The 23,438-nt window shown below is 38.3% G+C and overlaps 1 protein-coding gene across 4 annotated transcripts in view; it reads right to left on the reverse strand.

Annotated features, from left to right (window-relative positions):
* LOC149224235 (SNF1-related protein kinase regulatory subunit gamma-like PV42b) overlaps positions 1–14,951 on the reverse strand; it is a 95,846-nt gene extending 80,895 nt beyond the window's left edge. For 2 of the 4 annotated variants that reach the window (XM_089386041.1, XM_089386043.1), the window contains exon 1: positions 14,613–14,951. In XM_089386041.1, the coding sequence (XP_089242167.1) occupies positions 14,613–14,708 (96 nt within the window). In that variant the 5' untranslated portion in view covers positions 14,709–14,951. The remainder of the gene's footprint in view (positions 1–14,612) is intronic. The other 2 variants (XM_089386044.1, XM_089386042.1) reach the window with 2 other exon arrangements.
* Positions 14,952–23,438: the final 8,487 nt, after the last annotated feature.

A 23,438-nucleotide genomic window follows, 5' to 3' on the forward strand; every position in this document is an offset into this window, starting at 1 on the left:
TTGAAACTAATCCTGAAATTGGGAGAGTCTATCCTCGGAAGACAATGTCAGAGGAAGGTTCTGTGGGACCAGACCCTCAATTCATAGAAAGTTTCCTAGCCATAAAGTCCATGGTAGAAGAAATGTATAGGGACTTTAGAAAGCATAAGGATGAAGATTCATCAGGTTCTAAACAAGACAAAGAAGAAGATGAGTCTCACTTCCATGACCACTCCAAAGGAAAAGGGAAAGAGGAAAGCTTCCTCACCCCTCCTAATAGCCCTGTGCATAACAAGAAGGCATCTTTAATCAAGCTAGATGTTAAATTTGATTTGCCTATATATGATGGAGAACTAAATGCAGAAAAGTTGGACAATTGGATTAGACAAATTGATGTTTATTGCAGAGTACAGAACATCGACTCAGACAAGAGCAAGATTCAACTGGCAAGCCTACGCCTAGGAGGCACTGCCTTGGTTTGGTGGGAAGGCAAAACCCAAGCTGACATGAAAAGACATGGCAAGACTATCTCTGTCTGGAGTGAATTTATTTCTACAATCAAAAAGTAGTTCTATCCATTGGCCTACATGCAACAAGCCATGATGAGTTGGCAAACTCTTCAGCAGTTGAAAGGGTAAAGTGTGCAAGGGTATACTCAAGAATTTAGAAAGAGAGCATTGATTCTAGGAATCTCGTTAGACTCACCAGAGGCTCTGTTGAAGTACATTGGTGGTCTACACAGCGACATGAGGTATACCATCCTCATGTTTAATCCCACTAGTATAGATGAGGTATCTGTACAAGCTACTCATATAGAAGCTAGAGGAAAGAATGGAAATCCAGAAGTTGGGGGACCATCCCAACCCACTGCAAGCAAGAGCAAGGAGAAAAGAAAGCAGAAATGGAAAGCAAGGAAGGCTAACAATGCACAGAAGAGCAAAGCTTCATGCACTCACTGTAAAAAGGATGGGCATGATGATGAGCACTGCTGGATTCTGCATCTAGAGCTGAGACCTAAAAAGTTCGAGGGCAAGAAGAAGAAGACTGCTGCAGCTATTCAGAAAGATTTGGGGTCAGACTCAGGAGATGAAACAACTATTGCAGCCACAGGTATAAAACATAAGAATTCTGAAGCATCTACTAGTAATTCTGCTCAATCTGTCATTGATGAAGAGAATGAGAGAAAAAGACATGAGCTTTTCCATATTCAAGTTGTTTCCAATTATCAAAAGATTGATACTTTGTTTGATAGTGGCTCACAAGTAAATTTAATTTCTGAAGCAATTGTAAAGAAATTGGGATGAACAACTACACCTCACAAGAAACCATACCCATTAGGATGGTTGAATGATAAAGCACAACTACAAGTGACTAGACAGTGCAAACTCAAGTTTTCTTTTGGGTCAGCATTTGTAGATGAGGTTGAGTTAGACATAATTCCTTTGGATATATGTGGAATTGTTTTAGGAAGTCCTTACTTGTATGATAGAAAAGCTCTTTTCTATAGAGCTAAGAACAAGTATCTACTTGTTAAAGATGGAATCGAATACTTTGTAAGAACTCATAAGCTCAAGAATAATTATACTCTCATAAACTCAGGGCAGATGAAGAGAATGATATATTCATGCAAACAATTCTTACTGATGGTTGTAAAGGAAAATAAACCTGATAAAACCAATGTATTTGAAGGCTATAATGTTAAACAACAAGCTGATATAGAAAAGGTTGTTTCAGAGTATGATGTCTTGTTTCAAGAACCTGAAGGTCTGCCACCTAAGAAGGAAATAGTACATGATATTATTTTGCAGCAAGATGTTCCATTGCCTAACATTGGAATGTAAAGATTGTCTGCTTTAGAGAATGCTGAAATCAAGAAGCACATGCAGGAGTTGCTCGAGAAAGGGTTCATCAGGCCTAGCACATCACCATGTGGGTCACCAATCGTTTTGGTGAGAAAGAAAGATGGCTCGTGGAGAATGTGCATTGACTACTGAGCATTGAATAAGATAACAATCAAAAATCGTTATCCCCTTCCTCGCATAGATGATCTTTTGGATCAATTGAAGGAAACTGTTTATTTCACCAAGCTAGACTTGCACAGTGGATACCATCAGGTCAGAGTTGCAGAACAAGATGCATGGAAGACTGCTTTAAAAAAAAAGCAGGGATTGTATGAGTGGCTGGTTATGCCTTTTGGTTTAAACTAATGCTCCTACTACTTTCATGAGATTAATGAATGATGTACTCAAACCTTTTCTCGATGATTTTGTTATTGTGTATCTGGATGACATTCTGATTTTTAGTAAAACGTGGGAAGAACACTTAAAGCATGTTAAGCAGACACTAGATGTTTTGAAAAGAGAAAAACTTTATGTTAAACTCTCAAAGTGTGAATTTGGCAAAACATCTCTAAATTATTTGGGTCATATAGTAGGGGGTGGTGAATTGAAAATAGATTCCTCTAAAGTGGCAGTCATTGTAAACTGGCCTAAACCTAAATCTGCTACAGAAGTTAGAAGCTTCTTAGGAGCAGCACAATATTGGAGGAAGTTTATTTCTAACTTTTCCTCAATTGCAACTCCCTTACATGCTTTAACAGGATTGAACAAGGTGTTTCAATGGGGAGGCAAACATTAGAAAGCCTTTGACACCTTGAAAGCAAAGATTAGTACAACACCTGTACTAGCACTGCCTGATCTGCAAAGACCATTTGAGATCCAAACAGATGCCAGTGACTATGCCATGGGAGCAGTGTTGACACAGCACGGTAAACCCATATGTTATCATTCTGAGACTTTTAATCTTGCAGTAGTTAACTATCCTACATATGATAAAGAATTGTATGCATTAGTTCAGAGCGTGAAAAAGTGGAAACATTACTTAATGGGCAAAGAGATAGTAATACATACTGATCATCAACCACTTCAATATCTACACTACAGATGGATGGGTTTTCTACAACAGTTTCATTTAGTCATCATATATAAAAAGGGCATACATAATAAAGTTGCAGACATGTTATCTAGACCCATTATAAATGCATCTACTATACTTAAGCATAATTTTGTGCTACATGAAAGCTAAATTGAACAATATGCTCAAGATATAAACTTTAGAGATGTATATGCAACTTTGAGTCAAGGCAAATGGGTAGAAGAATTGGATTACCATGTGAAGGACCGACTCTTATACCATGGTGGGAAACTTTGCATTCCACAAACTGAGAGTAAAGATAATTAGAGAAGCACACACTTCTCTGATATCAGGTCACTTTGGGGTAAGTAAAACAGTTGCACAGCTGCAAAGATTTTGTTATTGGCCAAAAATGAATGAGATAGTTTCTAGATATGTAAGAGGGTGTACTCTGTGTGCTAAAAGCAAGCCCAGCAACAGAAAACTATGCTTCCATTACCAGTACCTTCTCACCCTTGGGAAAGTGTTTCCATGGATTTTGTTGGAGGACTGCCTAAATCTAGAAAAGGTCATGATTATCTATATGTTGTTGTGGATAGGTTCAGCAAAATGTGTATTTTGATACCTTGTAATAAACAGATTACAGCTGAACAGACTGCAAAACTGTTCTTTGAACATGTATGGGTTCATTTTGGATTACCCACTTCTATTGTATCTGATTGAGACACCCGATTTGTGGGGAAGTTTTGGTCAAATCTGTGGGAACTGATGGACACCAAACTAAAGAAAACTTAAAAGCACAGCTTTCCATCCACAAACTGATGGCCAGACAGAAGTAGTTAACAAGACAGTGATCCAATTACTCAGAGGATATTGCAACAAACATCCTAAGCTTTAGGATGAACATTTGTGTTATGTTCAGCATGCTTATAACAGAGCAAAACATTCTTCTACACAGAGATCTCCTTTTGAGACCTGTTTTGGTTTCACACCAAGGTCTCCTTTGGATTTTTTCTTTGGTAAAGATACCACAGTTGAGGGACACAGTGATGTGGACAGGGCAACTAGGTTCATTGAACAAATCCAGGAGATCCACCAGGCAGTACAGGAACAGCTGGAAAAGAGCCAAGCCAAATACAAGGCTAGGCATGACAAGCATTGGATGGAGCATAGTTTCCATGTTGGTGACCAGGTCTGGCTGTATATCAACAAGCACAGGATGCAAGGTAAAGGTAAAAATTTAAAGCCTATCAGGTATGGACCCTTCAAGATACTTGAAAAGATTGGTGAAAATGCTTTTCGCCTTGATCTACCAGCTTACATGCACATCTACTCAGTCGTAAATGTAGATTGCTTGAGATTGTTTGAACTTTCAATGATTGAGGATCCTGAAGAGCAAAGTCAATTGCCTTCTATTGATGACCTGCTACCTGAATATCTTAATGAATTGCAGGAAGACACAGTGTTGGACAGGAAGGTGAGGACGATGCACAGAGGAGATGTTGATTACCTCAGAATAGGGCTCAAAGGTTCAAAGCCGAACAGTGCAAAGTGGATTGAGATTGGACAAGTGAGACAACAGTACCCTCACTTAGTCGATGCTTGAAAACCAGCTTTTGGTGGTCCAAAAGCTTTTTCAGTGGGAAGGTTGTGATCCGAATTGGATCCATGAAGAAGAGTTATCAGAAAACCATGATTGTATCAAGTCGGGACAGACTTCAAAGAATTAAGAGCAGCGATCAGAAACACCTCTAAACAGTGGCAGTTAGCAGCCAGCTGGAACGACACAGGAGGCGAAACTAGCCCCTGGGAAGCCCGGATCGGGAAAAGGAGGCAGTTTTTGATGCGCGGGCAAAACCCCTTGAGAAGGAGAGGCCCCGAGCGCTCGATCGCATGAGAGCCGGGAAAACCGTGGGGAAAAAGGCTAAAGGCTAAGGCGGGACCCGCGCTCCAAAAACCGGCGGTATTTATCGAGGGCACCCTTGGGCGGTAAGCAGATTTGGCGAAAATGAAGCGATTCCACTCAACACCTGACGCGTGGCAAGCGGAGGAGAGAGAAAACCGCCGCTCATCGCACGCTAACAGTCGAGCAAGTCAACCGCGCGAAATGAGCGAATGGCATCGAATCTGGGGGATCCAGATCTAACGGCTGAGATCGCGCCCGATGGGAAAGCCAGAATCGACAGGGGATTAAGTCGTGATCTATAAGAATTTGACGTCCGATTTGACCGCCAAGGTGGCAGATGACTCATTCCACGACGTAACTGAAAAACCGAACCGACGAAGCAAGCTAGCGCAGTTACAGGAGGACAAGTGGCCACTCCCTGTGAGACTGATGATGACGCCGAGACAGGGAACTCCAAGCGAAGTTGTAGCAGGCGATCCGATGGAGGTGGAAGGGGAATCAAACAGCCATGAGATTGAATGGCTTTAAAGCCATGAACAGACAAAGCAGAAGACACCGGAAGACAGAAGACGGAGAAAGAGAAGAAATGAGAGAAAACAGAGAAAAGACAATGAAGCAAAAAGAAAGCAGAAAGAAGACAGAGGGCCGAGCTGACCAAAGGCAGCGTCGAGCACCAGAGAGCTTGAGAGATTCAAGCCATCCCTGAGAGGATCTATCAGGACTGAGCACCACACTGGGCTTCTTCCATTAAAGACCAGAGAGGTCGAAGAGCTGGTGAGGAAAAGAGTCTATGCACTCTAATGGCTTGGGGAATCCAAGAACCACCCTGCCAAGCAAATTCTGTTTCAGGAGACTCATATTGAGCTCCTTCATTGTAATTCTCTGCTTCAAGACACAATAAAAGAAGGCCACCACTGAGAGCTGGACCAGAGATGTAGCCCTAGAGGATAGGGTGAACTCCTTATTAATTTCTTGTGTTCTTGTATTTGCTTACTGTATTTCTCTGTTGTTTTCCATTTCAAGTGTCTGTGTATTTGCAATCTGATCGATCCGTTGCCTAAATAACATAGACACACACCAGCATATGAGTCTGTAATACCTGCAATTAATAATTCTTAACTGAGATCACTCATAGGGTGATTTTCAGATCATAGGAGGTGCATATTTTGCCGATGTCGGGATTGCGCAGAGCCTAGAGGCTCTAACCTTCAGACTGTTGTGGCATAGGAGGCTGTGGGTAAGTTGCGGAGCGAAGCTGTTGGGGTACTGTGGTCAGAACAGTACCTAACAGGGCAAGACCAAGGAGGAGGGAGTTGTTTTGAGGATTGGCAGAGGGATTTCCAGAAGGGAAATCGAGGCTCAGAGGGAGTCAAACCGAGAACTTCCAAACAGGGAGTAGAGAGACTTGAAAGAGACGAAAGAGGAGCAGCGAAATGGTAGTGAATGGGCTAAGAGATCAGGATAGACTGGACAGAGCTTCAAACTTCGTAGTCTAGAAGTCCAGGATCTTTTCCATTCTAGATAGGTATCGCATCAAACACTTCGCCTTGAAAACGATAGCGATCCTGGTTGACCCAGCTGAAAATGACAAGTACGAGGAGGCAATGGCCAGGGAAAAGTGCATCATCCTTGATGATGTCAAGGATCATGTGGTGCCACACATTTCCGAGAAGGAGACGACAAATGAGATGTGGGAGGCCCTGAAGAAATTGTACCAGCATACTTCTGTGCAAAGGAGGATGTTACTTGAAAATCAGCTACGGTCATATCAAATGCAGAAGGGAGAGCAGATAGATGTCTTCCTCGGTGGATTGAAGGATATCTGCAATCTTCCATAGGGGCCACAGCGGATCAGGAACTGATGGTGAGGACTGCATTGAACGCAGTCTCAGAAGATTGGGAGATATTTGTCCAAAGCATACTAGGCAGGACGAGCCTTCCAGATTGGGAGGAAATGTGGGCGGCTCTTCGTCAAGAAGAGATCAGACGGGTATCCAAGGCGGGGAGTAGCGGAAAAGGGGTCAGAATCAAGAAGGAGGAAGAAGAAGATGCGACTCTCACATCTGCGGGAAAGCAGGAAAAAAGAAAGAAGAAGGACCTCTCCAAGGTCAAGTGATTCCATTATGGAGAATTGGGTCACTATGCGAACCAGTGTCCTAGGAAGAAGAGCAAGGGAGAGGCTTGTGAGACCAAGGCTGCGTCGGCTAAGGCAGAGAAGGAAGTGGAGATTGATGATGATTGTGCCATGAGTGTTCATGCACCTCGAGAGAAGAGGTTGGGAGACATCGAGCTGTAGTTAGACAAACTACAAGCGATGAGGGGTAGGATCCTCAAGGTACCCAACCTCTTGGATTATACCTGGCTACGAGAGGCCCGAAGAGGAGTAGCAGGACTGACGGATGGCGGTAGAGACGAATGTGGACGGAGAGATAGAGAGGGCTATAGTGCAAGAGTCCCAGGATAGTGTGAGGCAGCAGCGCAGAGGTTTGTAGAGGGAGCACTTGTCAGCGACAGAGGGAGCTTCAGCATCGGGAGTGTTTCTAGCCTGATAGAGATGTCAGAGTTGGGAGGATTGGTTACTTCTCAGTAACTGAGTTGCATTGCAGCAGTTAGCAGTGGCAGTGCTATGGGCAGCACGATGCAGCTTGATGAGAGGAGATGCAGTGCAGATGCAGCAGTGGCAGGGCCATGGGCAGCAGCACAGATGCAGAGGAAGCTACCATATGGATGCAGAAGTGGCAGTAGCAGGGCCATGGGTAGCAGTACATGATGCAGCAGTGCAGAGGAAGTTGGGCAGCAGGCCTAGCATCAACATAGGGACTAATGTCGAATGATCAAGGTGATACTCAGTGAGGAGTATTACTAGAGCACAGTCCTTGCTAAGAGGGAGTGTTGATTTGGGGTAGCATCGGATGTGGTCTAGCCACGAAAATTGGTGGAGAGGCTAAAGCACATAAGATCTCAAAGACCCAGAAATGGTTTGGACAAAATCTAACCAGTTTGGGAGATATTAAAATAATTAATATTTTTAATGGAACTTAATACAAAACTGAGTTAGAATGGTCCAAAAGTCATGGATCAAGCCAAATTTAATCTTAGTCGTTGATTAGAGATTTAATCTCAGTCGTTGATGAACCAACAAGAAAAGTATAAGAGGAGGCTTGAGGGTCAGTTGGAGAACACACCGAGTTGATCAAGAATTCGATTTTCTGGGGTAGGGTTTGCTGAGGAAATTGAATGAGTGATCAAAGTTGCAACTGGGGGCAGTGAATACAGTAGCAGAGAGGCAGAGATAGTACCGGGAGCATCAGCGCAGAAGTCGGGAGAGGGTTGACGCAGAGCCAGCTAGAGGCCACACAAAGGCAGCCAGGAGTTGCGTAGAGCCTGAGGAGGGCCAGCGTGGGAGACATAGAGGCTCCAGAGGCTGACACAAAGCCCCTAGAGGCTTACGCTAGGCCAAATAGGCTGATGTTGGGCAAGAGAGGCTGACGCAGACGTTAGAGGCTGACGCTGGGAGATTTCGTGGGGCAAATTGGAGCTAGAGCGCTGGATAGGGTGACGCAGTCCCTAACAGGGTGACAGAGAGCAGCAGAAGTGCTGCAGCGTTGTTGTGGGATCGTTCATTCGGTGATTTAGCCGGAATATCTATCTCCGACTGAGGAAACTACTGTCGAGGGCATTCTCTGTTGGGTGAGCCATTTTTGGCACCTAGGTTGTATTCTAAAACTGCATAATAATGAAACCCTCTGAATCCCTGCACCGGTGTTCCCGCATTGGGTTTTTCCGGAGACATTAGTCCAAAAACAACAGTGTCACTTGTATGCTTGTTTCTTTCAGTTGATGATCTGTATGTGTTGATACTATACTTGTATTTATTTTCAGTATTTACATGGTAAATAACTTGTTAAGTATTAACAAGAAGATTTTCAGAAAAAATCACATTGAAAATATTTGGTCTATGCATTTTGAACGAGCCCGTGTGATTCATCTTTAGGACAAGATGAAGAGACAGATCTTAGAAGAAGGCTAAATAAGAAGATAGGCCATCCTAACGACTAGAGAAAAACAGCTATATTTGACTAGGGAGGGAAAATTATATTGTTTATTTATTATTTATATATATTATTATTATTATTTAACTAAACAGCTATATTTGACTAGAGGAGGGAAATATTTAAATTGTTTAAATAATTAATAATTATTTATTTGTTCACTTATATATATATATATATATATATATATATATATATACTAAATGACTATATTTGACTAGAGGAGGGAAATTGTTAAATAATTAATAATTATTTTTTTTTTTTTTTATTTATTCACTTATTTATTTACTTATTATTCTAATTATTCGTTTATCCGAATTGAAAAAGAAAAAGTGATAATAATAGCCCTAAATAAATAAATACTAATAATGAATAAATAAATAATACTCATAAAAATTAATAAAATAAATTTAAAGAGAGGGTAATCCTCTCTAATGAAAAATAAATGAAAGGAAGAGTAATGAGGGAATAAAACAAATAAGAAATGGGATAAAAAACACAAATAAAGATGGAGAAAAAACTAAGAAGAGAGGGCAAGAATCCAACAGCTATTAATTTTCCAGCCATCATCCCTATTAATATTATTAGAATACCTTGGATGCAGCAAAATAACAAATGGTTTAGTAAATGGGGTATTTGCTTCAACGCGTGTCCCATAAACAGCAAAAGAGATAAAAGCTTTTGTTATGGAAAAGTTCCACAAATGTACTTGGGATAAGGAGTTAGGAAGAAAGAAGAATTACTATATTGAAGTGTTTAATCCCCATAATCATCAACCAAAAGCATACATAGAGGCCAATATCTCTTGGAGAGCCAAAATTCTTATTGCTCAGTTAAGGATTGATTTTCATCAACTCCGTTGTGAAACGGGGCGCTGGAAAAGGCCAAAGGAAGTGTGGGAGGAAAGGGTATGCATTTTTTGTTCTTCCGGAAAAGTGGAAACGGAAAAACATTTCATTTTAGAATGTGAGACCTTCAAAAACAACAAGGAAAGTTGTGCAGATATGTTGGCAACTAGCTCTTGGGATAATCTATTTAGCCAGGGGCTTGTTGAGAAGCTCGGAGCATTTATTGTGAAGCTTCACAGAAAAAGGGCCAAATACATCAAGTAGATCGAGAAGCAATCTATCCCATAGGCTATCTTTAGCCTCGTGGACGTTAAAATAATTTCTTTCTTCTTTCTCTTTCCCTCATTACTCTTCCTTTCATTTATTTTTCATTAGAGAGGATTACCCTCTCTTTTTATTTATTTTATTAATTTTTATGAGTATTATTTATTTATTCATTATTAGTGTTTATTTATTTAGGACTATTATTATCACTTTTCTTTTCTTTTTAAGAGAAGAACCCCTTCTTTTTAATAATTATTATTGATATTATTCATTTTAATATTTATTTATTTTTAAATAATTTATATATATATATATATATATATATATATATATAAATTATTTAAAAATAAATAAATATTAAAATGAATAATATCAATAATAATTATTATATATATATATATATATATATATATATATATATATATATATATATATTTTCAAGTCGGATAAACAAATAATTAGAATAATAAGTAAATAAATAAGTGAATAAATTAATTAATTAATTATTAATTATTAATTATTAATTATTTAAACAATTACCCTCCCCTAGTCAAATATCGCCATTTAGTATTATATATATATATAAGTGAATAAATTAATTAATTAAATAAATAATTATTAATTAAAATAAACAATTTAAATATTTCCTTCCCCTAGTCAAATATAGTCGTTTAGTTAAATTATAATAATAATATATATAAATAAATAAACAATATAATTGCCCCTCCCTAGTCAAATATAGTTGTTTTCCTCTAGCCGTTAGGATGGGTTATCTTCTTATTTAGCCTTCTTCTAAGATCTGTCTCTTTATCTTGTCCTAAAGATGAACCACACTAGGTGGTTCGAAACACATCAACCAAATATTTTCAATGTGAATTTTTCCGAAAATCTTCTTGTTAATAAGTTATGGATCACAGAAACTTGAATTCGAATAACTCGTTAAGTAACTGAATAAGTAAGAAGAAATAAATCAGATAGTACAGGAAGAATTTCTAACGGATAGACTTAGAAATTCCAACATAGCTTCGGGCTATGTGTGGGAGAAAAACTATGCCGATTATTTGGGTTCGAAAACGTGAATAATTGGCGGAGGGTTAAAAAACTCCCTCGGTGACACTCTTTAGCAAGGAACCTTAGGCTACTAAATGTTTTTTACATGGCTTTACAGTCATACTAGAATCATTTTCACAATGATGGCCCACAGGCCTGCAGAATTTGAATTACAATTTTTTGACAAAAATGCCTAAAGATGATGACAATCTTTCGCTGCTTGACTACTCAAACATAATGGACTGCTTTGAAAATATGTATACTGCTATAAGGTAGTTGACACAGAGTGGTCAAATGTTGCAAGGCAGTCAATTGGATGAAGGTAGGACCAATCTTTGTCGAGGTAGCCTCAAGTGAGAGAAGAGTAACATCCACCACATAATTGACACCAAGATCTGAGACGCCATGCTAGGGGCAGCTCCTATTGGATTTGAAAAATGTGGAGGCTTTTAAGACATAGTTGGAGGTTATTTTCTCTTTCAAAAACAAACCCATCTCATTGCCCAAAAAACTGAATCAACTTAACAGACATTGTCATTACAACCTGGCATCTTGAAGTAAGATATTGCAGTAATCGGTATGTCTTTATTCAACAACCATAATTTATTAAAATATCTAAAACTTTATTTTACGTTTTAAATTAGTTTCATTTACTAGATTGCTCTTCAATATTTCATCTTAAATAGCTAGTTTTACCTTGGGTTTTTTTTAGCAATCAGGTTATATTTTTAAGGAAGGAGCAATATACCATATTTGAGCTTCATTCCCATACACATTTCACAGTATATTAAGTGTTATTGTTGCAGATCTGCATTATTTTCCTGATGTAATATAAGAGATCTACTAGTTTTCCAAGATTCCAACTGCACTCCAAGTAATTATTTTACATTGGAACTTCATAAGTAGGCTCTATGCTAATTACACTTGCTGATTTTCACAATTAGAGTCTAATCCAAATATGGAAAGGAGGCCGAAGTTGCTCAGATTTGTGGAGAAGGTTCTCTATGTCACTTGGCCCTCAAAGATGGGAGATCTGTGCATGAAAAGGCGGCCTCCTTCTGCGAAAAGGTTGAGCCCTAGTTAGGGTCATATCCATGAAGCTACAGCCTTTAGTGTATCTGCCCAGAAGTCTATTATATGCGCACAAGATTCAGTTCTGAAGGGACGGGCCGAGACCCTTAGAAAGCAGACCATAACGTTGTGATAAGGCTGCAGATTTGTAGGTGTATCTCTGTGGTTTTGATCTGAGATTAGGGTGATCGAAATCAAATAATATGAGTGCAAGTTATGGTTTTGACAGGAAATTTTCAAAACCTAAAAATTGTCTCAGAATACTTTGAAGCAGATTTTGTCCAAGGAAGCTTTAGAACAAGAAGATGACTCTGTCCTGAAGCATATACTTCTTCCAAGAACACACTCACCATCAACCCTGATTTAGTCATGACGAAACATTTTCTAAATAAATCAACATTAACAAATATGATGCCTTAAAACCAAATGCCTGTAGAAGATATGGCAAGAACTGCAATAAATTATTACAGCTTGGGAATAAAGGCCAACATGGCCTTAGATAGAGAAAAACTTATTAAAGACTGAAAATTGAACATAGAAAATAAATTTGTATTTTGATGGAAGAGATCGCATTAAAACTCTTTCAAGTCATGTGCTTTGAAACAAAAGGTTGAAAGGACAACTAAAGCTATTAAAGAAGCTTTATTAATAAGTAACCCGCTCTACTATTTGCAAGTTGTCATCTAAGGCAACTCAGAACCCCAAAATAGGAGAAAGCACAAAACGAAGGCACCAAACAGAAAGGTAGATACAAGGATTCCAAAAAGATAGGTACCATCTTTGGTTTATGGGTTGCAGATTTCACCACTTTGGGGATAATCATGATCAGTTCCAAGAAAACGAGAGGCTTAAATTTATTTATTATCAGTAATTTAGGCTTGTCATTTGTTTACAAGTGGATGTCATTAAGTTTAAATAGATAAAAGACCGCTGACTATAATTTATAAGCGCCTGGTACAGAGTCCAGAACTCCCAACCCATGGTGAGAAGGTAGGTGCTTAATAAACGTGGAGGGAAGTTTGGGCTTTGAAGCCAACTCAAAATCAAATTAAAGAGATTCACAGGCTAACTAACAGAAGAAATGGTAAGCTAACAATTACTTTGGATACTATTATATCCATTTACCTTTCAGCTAGCATGAAGAATTACACAGGCTAACTAACAGAAGAAATGGCAAGGTAACAATTACTTTGGATACTATTATATCCATTTACCTGGCTCTGTTAAGCTAGTTGAAGAAATTCTTCATGCCATTTTGCGAAAGCTAATCTTTCAGATTATATTAAAGTACAATACCTGGTGCAGAATGAATTAAATAAGGATAAATTACTTTCAACACCTTGATAACTACCTTAAGAGAGCACTGGGCCTATAAGACATGGTGAATCTGAAATGAATTCAACTGTAAAAAGATGAAAACGCCATGCAAAATGAACAAACTAGGATTGTAAAATGAACAAAATAGGATTCTTCATTTATTGACATTGTAATATTGACATACATGGTAATAATTGCATGGAGAGAAGCTAACGATGGCCACCCATAATAATAAAAATAAATAAACAATAAAATAAAGTGGCATAAATCCATCTTAGCGTTTGATATTTTAAATACCAAGAGGTTTGGGCTTCAATTTCTTTTAGGTGCTAAATAGATTTTTTTTTTATCCTTCTAAGTGATTAGTAAATCCTTCAGGAAAACACACACTCTATTATGATCTTCATGGAAGGTAGGGCTCCAAGCTAAAAGGTTGCGCACAGTGCCAGCAGCAGCGTGGAATTTCTTCTATAATAAGGAATATCTCAAATTGTTTTTTAGTAACTGTAATGTAGAATGCATCACAAGGACAACAATCACAAAACAGGGGGCGCGCAAAGCACACCGCCACTGCTAAGTGATGTGGGTACTAAAGTGTGCGAAGATGCTATCACCTCAATCTTGCAACTTGCGGCCAAAGCCAATTTCTGAAGAGCAAATCTTTTGCTGCTTGAGATTCTTCATAAGTCATTCAAAGCCAGAGCAAATGAAAGACTTGGGACTTCAATGGGGTATAAACGATCCCCAAAGAAGAGTGGTTAATCCGCATTTCGAAGCTACTACGAGAACATGGGTGCCTAACAGGCTGAAGCACAAGCAGATATATACAAACACATCATAATTTTTCATGGGATGCGAATATGATCTGCAGATATGCTTTTCATAATTCGGCAGTTAATATTTACATATTCCGATTATTCTAGACACTTCCTGGACATGCAGTTCTGTAATGAAGGCGGAACAGCTAGAGGTAACTCCCCTGCAAGCCAGATTCTGCAGAAAGTCGCCATGAGGAGGGAAAGGGGAATTTAGTGAGTTTTACTCCGGTATAGCACATGGAGCTAGAGTATCTCTAGAGTATCCCTGGTATATAGTACGTGAAGCTAGAGTATCTCGCTATCCATCTATCCATTCATGAAAAGAAGTAAACATGCTTAATATATACAACGGGTGTTTATATGATTCGAAGATACGAGGATGATGGCAGCATACCTGGTTGTTGTTTGTTGGCGTTCGATTGAAGAAGATGTTGATAATGAATGCGCTTGTTAGAGTAATAACTTTGAGCAGAATTTGCAGAAGTGGCATCGCCTTGGAGTTGTCTGAAATGGGAGACAACGTTTTACACGTGGCATTTTGCTGACACGTGACGCGGAAGAGTCTGGAGTAACCTGAATGTCAGAGGACCCGGGCGTATGTGTAAGCCATCGTGTTATTTCCAGATTTATCTGTGGAGACTTTTGTCTCTATTGACAGAAGCTTCTTATCCAATTCGGAGTTCAAATATTTGATTCCTATGGGTCACCAAATAAGATCTTTCAGATGACAATCAGATCTTTCAGGTCGATTCAGAGTACTATTTCCTTATTGCCTTTTTAAGTGAAAGACTAAGAGCAATTTTTTAAAATCTGGGTCATATGGGAGAGGCTTTTATGGTTGTGCAGAGACATGGTTGTCACATTCCATTAAAAAATTATCATAAAACATTAAAAAATTTAAATAAATAGTTTATATTAAATTATATAATAATTTTTAAATTATGTTTAAAATGGATTCGACTAATTATTGTCAAATATCAAGCTCTAACATAATAAGTTGACAAGACATCATATCCCAACTACTTCAAATGTTACTAATTAAGTCAAAATGCACTACAAAACATCCCATTGAATTCTATCTAGGAGTACACATATCACATCAAACAAGCACCCACTAATTTCCATTGGAGCAACACATCCCATCTTTGGGTAATACTCGCACAAGGATAGGGGAAATGTGTGTCAACCATATCTACATGTGTTTTTAACCATTCAACCTACTGAAGGCAATAAATGACACTATTCAATTCGAGAATTAGTTTGGAGGATGCAATAAATGACACCAACCCTTTCAATTCAGGAATTAAACACAAGAAAGCACAAGGATCAACCATAAAAGTTTATCAGTCATTGGATCATGTACAAATCAATCCATAACACACATTTGAATTTGGGAGATGGAAATCCATGCCAATCTTCCCTACCAATCAAATTCTACATCAAAAAACTATAAAATAACCTCAACCCTTATTGACTTGCATTTGAAACATTCATTCTACTCATCAGCTATTGGAGACATATAATCAGACTGTGTAGATAGTGCTACATTCATTTGATTCATCAGTTGTTGGAGACATACAATCAGAGTGTGTGCACAGTGTTATCAGGTTTAATTTTGTTGATTAATGTTATAATGTTGTTTTTTTACCATTATTTTTGTTTACTTTTATTGTTGTTATTGTTTATATGATTCATCCATTCCCATGATGTTTACACAATAGGAGCATTCCCATAATGTTTACACAATATTCTTGATAAACATATTCTAACAACATGCATTTTTTGAAAGATAAAGTTCACACGCCTTAGAGGTAATATTTGATTAGCAAAAGCACCCACAAAACGAATAGCTAAAACACATAACCAAGCAACCAAGGAACCCAAGAACACTTATTACTCTGCCATGCTTCTTATCCTTATTCTGATATTGAGGGCTCCCTAATCTGATGTAGAAGAGGGATTAAGATCAAGACTACACCCTAACTGTACGAAGAATATAAGAATTGTGTAATTACATGCCCAAGTCTACATAGACTATTCATCGATTACCATTGCAAACAATATGTAGTGTTACAAAAAGAAGACTGAGCAAAATCAACATGTTTATTTTCTAGTGATGTATGCTCTCTGGTACAAGCTATGTTATTGTTTATACACCTCACATAATTTAACCTATCAAAGAAGTAACTGTGATCAAGCTGCAAACAAGGATTTGATAAACAATTTTAAATTATTTGCAACCTAGAATTGTTTAGGGACACATGGCTTACCACGCACATAGTCCTAGAATTCAACAAAAGGAAATGTTAGATTGAAGTTACAATACATAGCTAAAGAAGTAATCGTTGTTGCTCATTAATTACAAAGGCCAATGGATTACCTTGTTTGCTAATACTACATTGACATGGTATTATTCATTCTATATTTATTTGCAAGAGTTGTGTACATGTAATTGACTAGAGGCTTAGTGGGTTTTGGTTCTTCCAACCTGTAGCAATTAGGATATAATGAGTAGTGAACTGGGATTGTTGTTTGGTTTGATTAGCAAGTCCTATTGGGTCAATGTCGAGATTAACAATTTTGTTTTTGGATCAGGCATTTCATGCTTGTATACCTTGAAAATATACATCAAATCCCTTGAAATAAGCCTTATTTTTCACTTAGAAAATTCCAATGCATGAATGATTGGTGATCTATAGAGCAAAATCAACATTTTTTTAAAATCAAAATTTCATGGTAAATCTGCAGGTTATTGCAGTCATGCCAAGAGTTTCTATCGCAAATCATACAAGGAACAGAAGGAGGCGAAGGACCAGCAGGGCTCAGTTGCGATCTAGTTCATCAGATGAGGATGGGGGGGGTGATGCGAATGCTCCCAATACTCCCAACGATGTCATTGAAAATGACACTGTGGTGGTAGATCATGTTATCCCACCATCAACCACAAAGCCACCTTCAACCATAGTGCAAGGTGCAAGTTCAACAAAGAAAATTAGTGCCATAAGAGGTTGGACAAAGCAAGACATGCTAGCTGCAATTGATGACATAGAGTTTAGGGGATATTCAATTTGTGCCTCTGCAAAAAAACATGGTATTGTTGCCTCTAACATACATTATTGAATAAATGGATTGACTAATAGAAAGTGTAGAGGGACTATTACAGTTATGACTAAAGAGGAGGAGGTTGAGGTGGTTGAGTGGTGTAAGGAGATGGCCTAATTGAGGCATGGATTAGAGCTTATACAACTTAAATCCACAGTAGCTTAAATATGTCAAGGGAGGGCAAACCCCTTGAAATATGGGTTTCCTGGTAAATCATGGTGGAGTGAGTTTAAAAAAAGGCATCCATACCTTATGCTACGTACAACTGAGGGCCTTGACAGAGACAAGTCTTTAAATCTACGCCCTGCAATTGTGTCCAAGTTCTATAACACTCTTTTTGTTGCATATAAGCAACGCTCATATGCCCTAGACCATATATGAAACTATGATGAAACAGGCTTACAGGCAGGAAGGAATTCTGGTATGCAAGTAATTGCCAAGAAAGGGAGCAAAAATGTGCCTAAGATTTTTCCTAAGAGCGGGGAGTGGATCGCTATTCTTTGTTGTGTCAATGCAATTGGTTCTTCAATCCCAATATTTTATTTGTTCAAAGGTAAAACTCGACCAAAAACTATATACAAAATTGTGAACCAGATGCATGCATCGCTGCACATCCCCATGCACGGATGACAAAGGAACTATTCTTGAATTGGATTTGTCACTTTGTTTCATCTGTACCAGGTGTTGTCTCGCCTAAAAGCAAACACCTACTGGTTTTAGATGCCCATGGAAGCCACATGGTTGTGTAGACAATTGAGGAGGCAAATAATTTGGGCATTGACCTGTTAACATTGTCAGCTCATACCACTTACTTATTGCAACCCCTTGATGTCAGCATGTTTGGGCCTTTCAAGAACTATTTCAGGGTCAAGCGACCTTCATGGATGGCAAAGAATCAAGGGGTGGAAGTAAAAAGGTTTGAGCTAGCTGATCTTGCAAATAAAACATTTAAAAGGGTTCTCACACCTTCTAATATCAAGGTTGGATTTAGGAGGACTGGTATATGGTCACTTAATGTTGATGCTCTTATGTGTGATACTGGTTGTAACCAGGCATCTGATGTGGAAGGTCAAGAAGCATAGAACCCACAAGACCATGTTGATGCCCAAGAAGATGTTGTTGCTGAAGGTATAATGTCTCTTTTTGAAGGGAACTTATATGGTGATGATGATGAACATGTGAGTGAGACACAATTCAGTCATGAAACAATTGTCAATAGCATGGAGGCTGTCACACCCACTGAACCACCTGCCAATTCTGCATGTGATATTCCATATGAGGCAATTAATCATGTGAATGAATATGCAAACCTGATTTCAAATGATAATGCAACAAGATTAAACAATGAGCAATTGAGCATGCCAACCCAAGTAAGCCCACCATCATGGTTGGCGGAGACCATGATGAATATCAACACACAGTCTTCCACCAATGAGGAAAGCATGGACCTGCCTTCACAACCATTAGAGTTGAACACCAAACTTGTTCATTATTTTGTGGACAATGAATCACTAGAAGGGGAGACTATTCAACATGAAGTACGAGAGGAAGACAACAACAGGGGCCAATCAGTTGTCTCGGAGGTTGAAAGGTAAGTGTTAAGCCGAAACATGTGACAACAAAGCAGAGAATACTTGGTGCATTTCTAAAGCTATCAGTAGAGAGAGTGAAGGCCTCATCAATGCACTCAACATCAGATTGTCTTTGTTTGGGGAGGAGTACACAGTTGTTCACCTCTAAAGATTATATGAATTTATTGTTTGAGTATAAAAATATATATATATAAATAAATAAATAAAATAAAATAAATAAATAAATTTAGGAGGAGAGAAAGGAGGAGTTGGCCAAGGAAAAGAGAGTTGCAAGGATTGCAGCAGCAGAAGCTCGAGGAAATGAAAGGTTGGAAATACAAAAAGCAAGGGAAGATAAGGAACATCAAAAAGCAAGGGAAGATAAGGAACATCAAAAAGCAATTGGCAAGGTAAGAGAGGGAGGCAAAAAAGGTTCAACAAGTGTTGGAAAAAGGAGGAGGGGTGACAAGCAAGGAAGACTATGGTCCAAGCCAGTTTGAAGCAAATAGGATGATGTTCAACACTTTGGACCACATTGCAGAGCATACACCATCATACCAAGACTTGATTAACATACAAGTCCCCCACTATTATCCAGGGGTAATTCCCAACTCTTATACCCCTACTAGTGCAGGTTTAAATCTTACATGTGTTTATAGGACACTTGCACTCAGTGTTGGGGTTAGTAACACAAGTGGACACTTGGGCTACTTAGTCCCTCCACGGCTACAAGGAGAAAATTAGAGTCAAGCATATGGAAACATTCAGGCACATCCTAATCAGCCAATCTTGGGTAGTCCACCATACTTGGGTCGAGCAATCAACTCAACAATTTTGGGCAATGTAGGAAATGTAGGCCATCAAGCATAGGGGTGGCGTGATTTAATTTTTGTAACCACATCACAATGTGGATTTTGTAAGGATGCAATATGTTGCATGGTTAATATAATAGTTCACGGTTCATGGTTAATTTCATGGTTAAAGGATCAGGTAAGAAATTCTGAAGACACTTTCTATATTAGGTTATCCTGTAGATTATTGCTTCATTCAAGGAAGGAATTAGACCTTTTCTCTGTTATGCCCATGGAGCACACCTTTCAAATTGGTTTCATAGTAGAAGCTACACTACTAAAGACCAATTTATATGTCATAGATGTTGTTCTTAAGCATAGAAGACACATGATGACATATCAGTTAAGTTAAAGGACTTATTCCGATGTGAAGATCCAACTACAACAAGTATGACAAGGATAATCATGCACTGGTCTAAACACTTGAGCAATGGCAACAGTATACCCTTGGTAAAGAAACTATCTTACACAATGACCATTTCCTTTATGAGAAACATAAAAAATAATCAATCAAAGAATTCTAAGTTAACAAATTAAAAACATCAAACATGAATCGTGGCATTTCATTGTGTTATAATGACCTCTAAAGATTAGACGAGATCTAGATTGAGCTTTTGACAGTGCATAATAGTAATAATGAATTGTTGCATTTTTGGAAGTAAGAGATAATCACAATATCATATTCTCATCACTATAAGATACTAACAGGCCAAATCCAAAACAGTAAATAAAGAACCAAATCCACTTAGTGTGGCAATGCTCTTAATATAGCCAAGTGTTGAAACAGACCTTAAAACAAATTCACAAATTATGGATTCAATCCGTTCTAACAAAGGCACTATATACCACACCAAGAGATATACCTTACCATATCCAACTTGCTACTATATAATTATGCCTCTATAAATGCTCAGACTAGTGCGATTAGATAAAGTTAATCCATAAGAGTGATATCAACTCCATGTTGCACTGGCAAGTAAGATGTAACTGGTATAATTACTGTGTATTTAACTAGTAACCCGCATTTAGTAGACTAACCATAAGCAATGCAAGCTAATGAGTGTTCTAAATAGGTAAGCATTATGACATAGATAAGTAATACTTATTTAGCCTAGGATTTTTAGTTTTTTGTGCTAGTAATACATATCAAGGTATTAATCAAACATGGTTACACAATATTGCTAATTGTATAACTCACATTAGAAGAGAAATATTACTCCTATGGTCTAACATTAAAAATCAAATCTTTACCAAGAAAACAATACCCAGATTTTCAGACCCACATGCTCTGACAAACATTGAAACAATATTGTTAATTTCATTTAGTGCAACTTTACATCCATCCTTTTGCCAAAAGGAATACATGTTGTCCCTCTAGCTGGGGACTTTTTAGAGATTTTTGTGACAAGCACAGTTCAGAATAGCTCCTTAAAAGAACATACACAATAAATAAAATTATGCTTTTACTTGCATGTAAAAAACAGAACCCTGAAAAAGACAAATCTATTTCTGCAAGTCCTTTCAATAAAAACATGCATAGATTTATTAGGCTAGAGTCAATTGTTAACCAATTCCAAATATTTCACTCAAGTAGAACAACATGAAAATATGGAAGTAAGAGGGTATGAGAATGATGATTTTGCAGTAAAAGTGGGGGCTCCAAGCTAGGAGACTCTAAGACCCCTAAGGACATTACTGAGGATAGAAGATTCAACACAAACAATGAAGTCTTCAACTTTGAGAGTGACAAGTTGACAATAAGGAGAACTAGATAACAACTAACATATGGCAAGGTTGTGCAATAGCCAAAAAAACCCACACAATAAATTGGAAAAAGCCACATTGCCATATATGCTTTTACATAGAATTACATCACAAAAACTCCAACTTTTTCCATTTTTTTAATACACAGATCATCCAAAACTCCTCTTCCTGATTCTCAGAAAATGAGAATTGAACCTGAGATAAAGTCCTACCAGTTAACCTAACCGACATTGACTGAAACAAAGAAATAGCAATAATACACAATGATACACAGTGGGTAATAGGTATCCATCCTAGCATGCAACATGGGTGTGAATTTCAAGCCTTGCGGAGACCATGCTTAACTTTGAATTAGTGTGCCCCAATTACACAAAACCCACACAACAAATTTACTGAATTCGATGCATAGAATTACATCACAGTAACTCCACATTGCCATATCTTTTTTTGCATAAAATTACATCACAAAAACTCCAACTTTTTCCATTTTTTTAATACACAGATCATCCAAAACTCCTCTTCCTAATTCTCAAAAATGAGAATTGAACCTGAGATCAATTCCTACCAATCAACCCAACCGACACTGATTGAAACAAAGAAATAGAAACAATACATAGTGGGTAATAGGTATCCATCCTAGCATGAAATATGGGTGTGAATTTCAAGCCCTGGGGAGACCATGCTTAGCTTTGAATTAGTGTGCCCCAATTACACAAAACCCACACAACAAATTTACTGAATTCGGTGCATAGAATTACATCACAGTAACTCCACATTTCCATATCTGCTTTAGCATAGAATTACATCACAAAAACTCCAACTTTTTCCATTTTTTTAATACACGAATCATCCAAAACTCCTCTTCCTGATTCTCAGAAAATGAGAATTGAACCTGAGATAAATTCCTACCAGTCAACCCAACCAACACTGACTGAAACAAAGAAATAGCAATAATACACAATGATACACAATGGGTAATAGGTATCCATCCTAGCATGCAATATGGGTGTGAATTTCAAGCCCTGGGGAGACCATGCTTAGCTTTGAATTAGTATGCCCCAACTACACAAAACCCACACAACAAATTTACTAAATTCAATGCATGGCTTCAAATGTGTTTAAATACACAGGCAAAGGAAGTTGAACATAGGCAAAATAATTCATCCTTATGAATGTGTTTAAAAACATAGGCAGAGAAGCTGGTAGGACAAGTGTCCTATCTTCTAGTTTTTTGCTTCGCTTCCTCCATATTCACATGCCACAGGAACCCCAGATTCTCCAAAACCATTATTTGCAACTACAAATCTCACAAAGTGACCTGCAAGACAGGCAATAACACTGTCATAGGGTTAGACTTATGAAAACTTTCATAAAACAAACAAAATGCTCCCAACATATCAGTAAATCGCTAATTTACTTGGGGGGAACCCTCCGTAGCACGAAGCAGCCATATCTAGCACCGAGATGAGCTAAATCTGCCACAAGTTCAAACACAAATGAATACCCCAGTTGTTGGTGTGCGACGGGGAATAACAACCAACCCAATAAACTAGACAAAACATCATATCACAACTAAACAACATCTCAAACAAGCAACAATCACGCCCCATAACCCACTATTCGCAACACCAAGAACGGTGATGGTTGCGACCAGCATTGCAGCAAGGCCACGCAAGTACCTGGTAGTCGAAACATTCAACAACCATCCTGAGCAGAATAACATTGCGTGTTCGAGAAGCCTCCAAGAAAAACGCCAAAACTAACCCTAACCTGCACAAAACCACCTAAACCGGTCAACATGGCAAGTAAATAGATAGTCGCATGCAACAAACATGTGTCGTACGATAAATTAGTTCACATACATGGCATTTTGAGGGTCCCCGTGGGAGGCGTTCAGCTAATGGCGTCCCTCCCCTAGTTGTTAAGTTTCAG

Source organism: Pinus tabuliformis, chromosome Q (genome assembly GCF_031772625.1).
Source record: "Pinus tabuliformis cultivar Carrire ecotype Pingquan chromosome Q, CPIR1, whole genome shotgun sequence".
Classification (NCBI taxonomy): domain Eukaryota; kingdom Viridiplantae; phylum Streptophyta; class Pinopsida; order Pinales; family Pinaceae; genus Pinus; species Pinus tabuliformis.